Here is an 8,562-nt window from a genome sequence, read left to right as displayed (position 1 = left end):
GAGAGGGAAAATGAGAAAGCAAGTCTCTATGTCCAGGACTCAAACCACAGTCAGCCAACACCTGGAAGTCCAGCACCTTGACCACCTTACCACCACCTGGCCCTGAATCTTTTTAATATTTGGTTGTATATACAGATTATCATAGTGATTTTATCTATTATAACACATTTGAATCTATCTACAAGTAGACTTAACTAAATGTAATTTCATATGTTTATAACATATAAATGCTTATAAAAATTGTATAATATGTTTATAAAGTGAATAGTCTTATAAAATTTTAAAGCATAAAAAATAAGATATTCTGGTCTTGATTCTCTAGTTTTACATATTAAGCTATAAAAGCTACTAAGTGTCTCCTCCAGACTTTCTCCTGTTAGCATGTAGAGAATGAGGACTGTATAGTTTAAAAATAGTATCATAACTAACTATAATACATAGGCATGGGGACTCAATTATTATATGAATGCAGATAACAATGATGCTGACAACAAATTATTATGGAGACAATTATGACAATTATATTAAATAGAGAAAAATGTCTTAATCAATACTATGTCTTCTTTCCAAATCTTCCTTAGGAAAATGTTTCCATGTTCCTTATTGGTTTGAGTATCTTTATAATCACTAGATACTTTGAAAGAGCAGAATTTTGATAATGCACATACATGGAAACATGGCAGCTATATGTACAAAATAAATATAGAAATATATTTCATAAATGTAAGCCTTTAAAATTTCCTATCTTACTCATTGGAGTTTAAAGAGCATGTAATATTTTATTTCTAAAGAAAAATAAATCAATGTTTAAAAGAATTAGGAGTATATTTCCCTTGTAAATATTGAGACCAGGACTAGAATTCAAATCTTGGTTATTCAGGTTTTTTTTTAATTCAGATATTGGAGTTCGATTATATCTTCAAGGCATATGATGAATTATTTAGCAAAAGAGAGAATTCAGAGCAGATTTTCCACCTTTATTCCTGGTCTTCAGAACAAGTAAAAACTCTATATATTCGTGTCTGTGTGTGTTTGAGTGTGTCTGTGCCTCGGTCTGCTGTGTGTTACCTGTAATAGTCAAAAAGAAGAACAAGAAAGAGGAAAATGAGGAGGAGAAAAAGAAAAGAATGAAATAAGGTAGAAGAAACCTGAGAACAAAAAGCTGGACCCTATATATTTAAAAGACAAATATTTATGCTATTATCCAGAAAGTTTCTTTTTTTTAAAAGAATTATTTATTTAACATTATTTATTCATTCATTTAATTTGATCAGAGAGAGACAGAGAAAGAGAGAAAGTGAGAAAGCAAGCCACCAGGTCCAGGACTTGAACCATGGTTGGCCATATGGGAGTGTCCAGCGCCATAACCACCACACCACCTGCTGGTCCCAATCCAGAAAGTTTCTAAGAAGTTTATTATTATCTGTGAATGAGGGTAAAAAAAATATGACAATCCATAGGCAGTTTAAAGCTTCAGGAATATATGAAATTATTGGTTTATTCTTGAATATGAAAAGAAGGGTGAGAATTTAGTATAGCTTATTGACGACAGCACCCTACAGAGATTTATTGATTCGGTGTATAATTTATATCTGAATGCTTCATATTAGGGACAAGGAAAAAATGAAAAGAAGGCACAAAAAAATATGTTCTAACCTACTTGAACTAACTCATTTAGTCAATTTGACTCCTCCTACACATTAACCACCTTGAATTCACAGGTTATGAAGTCAGGACTTCATGACTGAAAAAAACAAATGCACATGAACACACGATCTAAGACATATATATATATGTACAGTATTTTATAATATATTTCTTATTTTTTATCTTTATCTTTCTGAAAAAAATGCAGTAATTTTAATGTTGCTTGTGTAATCACTCAAAGTTTATTTTTCATAAATGTTTATCTTCTTTCTTTCTATAGGAATCAAATACTCACTTTTATATATCCATATCTTCAAAACTATCCCTGGTTAAGTTGTCACTTTTCCAAGCTATCTTCATTTGGAAGAATTTCTGAAAACTACTAGATGAATATGAGAAATAGTTCAATGATATCTGAATTTGTTTTGTTAGGACTTACAAACATTTGGGAACTTGAACTGTTATTTTTTTTCATATTTCTGTTGGCCTATGCAGCAATCATGGCAGGAAACCTCCTCATTGTGGTCACCGTAACCTTTGACTCTCGCCTCCACTCCACCCCAATGTATTTCCTTCTTGGAAATCTCTCCTTTCTTGATATGTCTATTTCCACAATCACAACCCCTAAGATGGTCACAGATTTCCTCAGGGAAAGTAAAACTATTTCCTTAGGGGGATGTATGGCTCAGATGTTCTTTCTCCACTTCTTTGGGGGCAGTGAGATGACTCTTCTCATAGTCATGGCTGTTGACCGGTACGTTGCCATCTGTAAACCTCTTCACTACACAGCCATCATGAACCGCCGAGTACTCCTGGGCTCTGTGCTACTGTCGTGGACTGTCGGTTTTGTGCATACCATGAGCCAGATGGTTTTCACTATCACCTTGCCCTTCTGTGGCCCCAACATAGTGGACAATATATTTTGTGACCTGCCCCTCGTTCTAAAGCTCGCCTGTACTGAGACCTATGTTCTGCAGTTGCTGGTAATTGCCGACAGTGGACTGTTGTCTTTCATCTGCTTCATACTCTTGCTCATTTCCTACATTGTCATTCTGGTGACTGTGCGACGTCGATCCTCTGACGGACTCTCCAAGGCTCTGTCTACACTGTCTGCTCACATAACCGTGGTCACTCTGTTCTTTGGACCTTGTATCTTCATTTATGTATGGCCATTCAGTAGATTTTCCGTGGATAAATTTCTTTCTGTGTTTTATTCAGTGATTACACCCTTATTGAACCCCATTATTTACACTCTGAGGAATCAGGAAATGAGAGCAGCCATGAGTAGATTGAGGACTCAGCACGTCAGCTCCAGGCAGACCTTCTAGACACCAATCACAGCAAATGGTACTGGTGTAAAACCCATATAAATTATATTTCAGTATAAGTTGGTATTAATTTGTTCTGTTTATTGATTTTTTAAAGTAATCATGCTGTACATTGAAATTATCAAATAGACTGTTCCATCTCAAATTTTATGGCATTTTTGGTATTATCAAAAGAATATTTATTTGGGGGGACCAGCAGATGATACAGTGGTTATATTATTGGATTCTCACATGATTCCCACCATGGTTCGGATCCTGGACACAGTGGCTTGAAAATGAAGCTTCGTACGCATTTGTGCATGCCTAAGATCATGAAGGAGAATGGAGGAGAAGGGATTGTGACATGGCCACCCCCCCACACAGGGGTGTAATTTCTCACTTTCCCTTTTAGTGTGTCTCTCCAGCAAGCATATATGCCCTCAAGAAAATACTTCTAAAAAAAAAAGAAAGAAAGAGTACTTATTTTCATTTTAACCCAATTCAGATTTGGGTTAATAAATTGTTTTAGAAATATAATAAAAAATTTACTAGAAAAACTGACTCATTAAATATACTTATAAACTCAGAAACTAACTTCCCTTAAATAAAAGAGAAACAAATGTTAATTTATGTGTGTACTTTCTTTTTTAGGTTTCTGCCAAAGGGCATGCGTATTTGCCAGAAAGAGACAGACAGACAGAGGGAGAGTGAGATATCACCCCCTGGGGTCATGGTCATGTTGCAATCCCTTCTCCGCCATTTGCCTCTTGAGATTTGAGGCACACTCAAAATGTACCCAACATGATTTTCAAGCTGACAAGTCCAAGACTCGAGTCTCAGTCTACCATGTGGGAGTCCAGCACCTTAATCAACATACCACCTGCCTGTTCATATATGTATCTTTTAATAAGAGAACTTTCAGCTAAATTCTCTAGATGATTAAATGTAAACAAACTTGTGTGTCCTCTACTATATCCAGACACATACATTTAGATTTGTGTGGTTCCTAATATGTGAGAAGAATATTATCTTTTACCAAGGCATTCAGGCTATTTTTTATGAGTGGATAGATACATTCAGGACCTGTTATCTACTGACAAGAAGTATGCATTTGTTTCTTTTTTAAGAAAACATAAATTTTGCCTGGCTAATTATACACATCACATTTTACCTTATTGTTTCATTCATGTAAGTATTCATATTTGTTCTCATATTTAGTGAAAAGGAGTATATTATGTTAATTCCCTGGAATAATAAATAAATGAAGAAGCCTCTATATATTTCAGGTACTCGCACTGCAACAAAATAGAAATCATTCAAGCTAGTTACATTGCATAAAGAAAGTCATAAAATATACTAAATTATAAATTTAGATTTATGGACCATGGATATTAGAATAAATAGATATTCTATAACCTCTTTGATGTCCAATTTGGAATGTTCTCTTATCCAAACACTTAGTGCCCACATAATAGGATTCTGAAAGTTTTCCTTTACCACTTCCTACTCAACATATATGCTATGGAGAGTAGAGGTCAAGAATGACTTAAAGATGCATTTCTAATCAAAGGTACATAGTAAATTTTAGACGAAAGGTTTATTTTTTAAAGAATGCATTACAGAAAGTGGTACTGGGTCCCTTGTGAATCATTGAACATATTTGTATATATTTCCAATACATTTCTTTCATTATAGGTTTAAATGTGGATGCTGATATAACACATAACTATATTAAATTTCTAACGTTTGCACATTCTTTTTTACCAAGAAATAGCTTGTTATGATAAAGAGCAATTTCAGCCCTCCAATTACTTTATTTTGGTAAACAAAATCACTATAGTCAGCTCCATAAGCATTATTTCTTTGTATATTTAAAAAATGATTTTATTATGTATGGACGTGTTGCACAAATCACGTATCATGTTGTGTGTTTTTAAAATTTTATATAAGTGGAATTTATATAAATATTATCCTAAAATTTATTTCTTGCCCAGTTTTATGGGTAGATATTTATCTGCTTAGATATGTGCCACTCTAGTTCATTCATTTTAATGGCTGCAGATAAATTCATTCTACATTTTTTTTTGAGAGGTTTTTTGCTATAGGGCGCATGTGCTCACCAGACAGACAGAGAAAGACAAAGAGACAGAAAGCAAGAAAACACTTCCAGGGGGGATGGCCACGCCACAACCCCTCTCCTCCATTCTCCTCTTGGGATCCTGGGCACACACGCACATGCGCCCGGCGTGAGTTTCAAGCCACCAGGTCTGGGATGCGAACAGTAGTCGACTACGTGGGAGTCCAGCGACATAGCCATCACGCTAACTGCTGGTCCCTTCACAAACTTTTTGAAGTCTCCTAGTTTTATAAATAAATGTACACTCAGAGTTAATTACATAATCACATGACTCTTCTCCAAGCAGAGTCACAAGTAAATATGTACTTAAGTTTTAAAAGAACCCCATAGACTTAAGTGTTTGTTTAAAAGACTCTTTCAGAAGCCAGAAGGAAATAAAATCTTGTTTCTGCCTATCCAAGACTTCCCAACCTTGGCTTAATCAATTAGAAACACCTGATTCTCCCAGATTCGCTACTCACGTACCTACATTCCTGCCTGCCCCTAAATTCTCAGAAGTCCCTGTTGTTTGGAGGGATGATTTTTGGAAAGTCTTGGGCTCTGCCAACCTCCTAGAAAGAGATCTTTCTGATAATAAACATTTTTCCTTGAAAATGAAACTGGTTGTCTTGACTTTGGCTTTTGAGCAATGAGTGATTAGACCAGGCTTTGAGTAATAGGTTTATAGTACATTAGAGAATAAATATTTTCATTTTTCCTTCCTAAATAATTATTCATTCTAATTATCTTCACCTAGTCACTCACTCTAAATAGTTTTACTCTCTTTACTTGAATAATGCCACATTGTTCTATGACTCAAGACAATTAATTTACAAAAATGTCATTCTCTTTGCTTTCTCTGAATACAATTCATATTGCCTTATAGAGAGAAATTTTATTGCTTCAAAGTTTTGCTATATTCCATAGTTCAACTCAAACTCAGTTTACCTCTCACCTCTCTATTCTCCAGTAGTGAACAGCTAAACTGCTTCTAGTCTCTAATTATAGTAAGCAATTTCTTTTTCTTTCTTTTTTTTTTTTTTTTTTTTTTTTTAGAGAATGAAATTTTTGCTATAGGACACTTGCACTTACTGGCAAGACAGAGACAGAAAGTGAGATGTCACCCCCAGGGGGGGATGGCCACACTGCCATTGCTTCTCCTCCATTCTCCTCTCAGGATTTTGGACATGCACCCAGCAAGAGTTTTAAGGTTCAGGACTTGAGCTGAGGTCAACTTCATGGGAGTCTGACTACATGGGAGTCCAACTATGTAACCATTACACAATTTGCTGGTACCCCATAGCAATTTCTTAATACTCATTTCTCAATGCCCATGGTCTCTCCGCTGCCTAATATCTTTATGAAAAGGCCTTGTAAAAATTTCTCTAGCATATGACAATGGAAATAATCAAACTCTGTAGACATGATAAATAGCATGGTTTATTCTTTTTTTTTCTATATGATCAGTTATTTAATTAGGTTCTTGGCAAAAAAAATCTAGAACACCAATTTGTGAGGATAAACTCCATTTGTAAGGGCAAACACGGATCGCAGGTAGCCCTGGAGCAGAGGAACAGCTTTGATTTTTGGTAAAATTTGCGAATCCACAGCTTTCTGATCAATCTTGCGCTGCTCTGAAATCTCGTATTTCTCCTTCTCTGTCAAAGATCTCACCTTCCTGGTGTCTGGGCTTCTACAGTTTCTTTTTCTTGAAGTAAGCATCGGTGAGGTGCTTTGGGATTTTTACTTTGCTAATATCAATTTTCATGGATTTGGCAATGACAAATTTCTGGTGTGTTCTACGTAGTGGAACTCAATTGAGAACCAGCAGTCCAGTTACAAGTAGCAAGCAACTGCTCAGCTGCTTCAGGAAAACCACTCTCTTGCCTCTGTGGCGTCCAGTGAGGATGATCAGAATGGTCCCAGGAGTGATACTAGCTCACAGCTTTCTCACACGCTGACTGAAGGGGTTTTTTGCCGTGGCTCAACAGCTTTCGAGGCACATCTTCAGTAGGATAATACCTAGGCATTTTGCGCTAAAAGTTTAACCACCCGGGTACCACCATTCTTGACTCCACCAACCCGTTTTGTGACAGTCGCAAGAACCTTCTCCTTTTTTTTTCTTTTCGATCCTGGATTTAGTGACCGAGTATTTCCTCTTGTCCATGGCCTTCCTGGAATACATGGCAGACCAGGAGTATCTGCCGATGCCCCGGACTAGGACAGGGTTTCGGCTGCAATGGGGCTTCCCCTTCTTGGGCTTTTTAGTCTTGGGGTCACCCTTTTTAACCTTGCCACTGGCATCAGCCTTCTTGGCTTCAGGTTACTTCTCCTTAGTATCCTGCTTTGCAGCTTTATCATCTGCCATCTTGTATAGTGGGAAAGAGGTAGCATGGTTCTAAGTATGATTTTAAGTAATCAGACCTAGAGAAACAGAAAAGTGTCTTCCAGGGTGCTCGGATGTAGCATTTTTTTTTTTGTATTCACTTCTGAGAGTGAGAGACAAAGCTGTGAATAAGCACAAGGAGTCCATTCATCAGCCTGGTCCCAAATGGTAAGACATATGGAAGAGGAGGCTTGCAGGTAATCGGTGGGTTTAGAAATGATTAAGTTAACAATTGGCTAAATATGCAAGTCTTTGTCTAAAAGAGACTTGAAATTAGTAGAAAAGAATGTCTGAACTTAACCCAAATGTAGATAATAAGGCCTTGCTGTTTATCTGGAAATATTATACCAGGGTCAGGATGTAAAGACCTGCCCACCATCACTACACACTAAGGCACTAAGGTGGGCTGTTATATAGCAAGAGTAGTTGTACACATAATTCTAACAAACTCCTTGGAAAACATCTTAATCTAAGTTGAATAATCAGAAATCTGTCCTCACATAAATACCCAAGAGAGAAAATAACTGGTTTGTAAGTCATTTACCCAGAGAAATCCTATTACTTGTTTTTGGAATGACATTACCAGTGTCCCTCCAACTGCAGAGCAAGATTTCCTGTCATTCTATATAATTCAGCTTTACTTGATTTTCCAAATTTTATTTTTTCCATATATAGTAATGATGTATTACTTCATTTGCTTTTTATTACCAGTGAGTTTTGAGCCTCTTGTTCCCATCTATTAACTATTTAGTCTTCAACTTATAGAATAGGTTTTCTGTATTTTTCTTGTTGTGCATCTCCACTGACCAATACAGTAATTATTATCATGTATGGCCATTTAAATGTTAATTTTAATGATTTTTAAGAAATAAAACTTAAAATTCCATTGTTCACTCATATTAGCCTCATTTCACATGTTCAATAGTCAAATGTAAGTATGTACTTTAAAAATTCAGCCTGTATAAGACATTTTGTGGGACACAGAAAAGGTTTATTACCTATTGATGATAATGTGTACAGTATTCTCAACTGGACTGGTATGAAGTGTATTTCATGTTGGGTAAATTCTCTTTACAAGCCAAATTATGATATAGTGATTGAATGTT

The 8,562-nt window shown here is 35.9% G+C and overlaps 1 protein-coding gene across 1 annotated transcript; it reads left to right on the top strand.

Moving 5' to 3' along the window:
• The first annotated feature begins 2,021 nt into the window (after positions 1–2,021).
• Positions 2,022–2,975, top strand: LOC102486714 (olfactory receptor 4L1). Its single transcript, XM_006165679.2, has one exon. It carries the CDS (start codon positions 2,034–2,036, stop codon positions 2,973–2,975), a length of 942 nt encoding a protein of 313 aa, XP_006165741.1. The 5' UTR covers positions 2,022–2,033.
• The last annotated feature ends 5,587 nt before the right edge of the window (positions 2,976–8,562 follow it).

The sequence above is a fragment of the Tupaia chinensis genome, unplaced genomic scaffold (genome assembly GCF_000334495.1).
Source record: "Tupaia chinensis unplaced genomic scaffold, TupChi_1.0 Scaffold143986_1, whole genome shotgun sequence".
In the NCBI taxonomy this organism is placed as follows: Eukaryota; Metazoa; Chordata; class Mammalia; order Scandentia; family Tupaiidae; genus Tupaia; species Tupaia belangeri.
The sequence above is the reverse complement of the archived record's forward strand: the minus strand, read 5'-3'. Positions and strand labels throughout refer to the sequence as shown.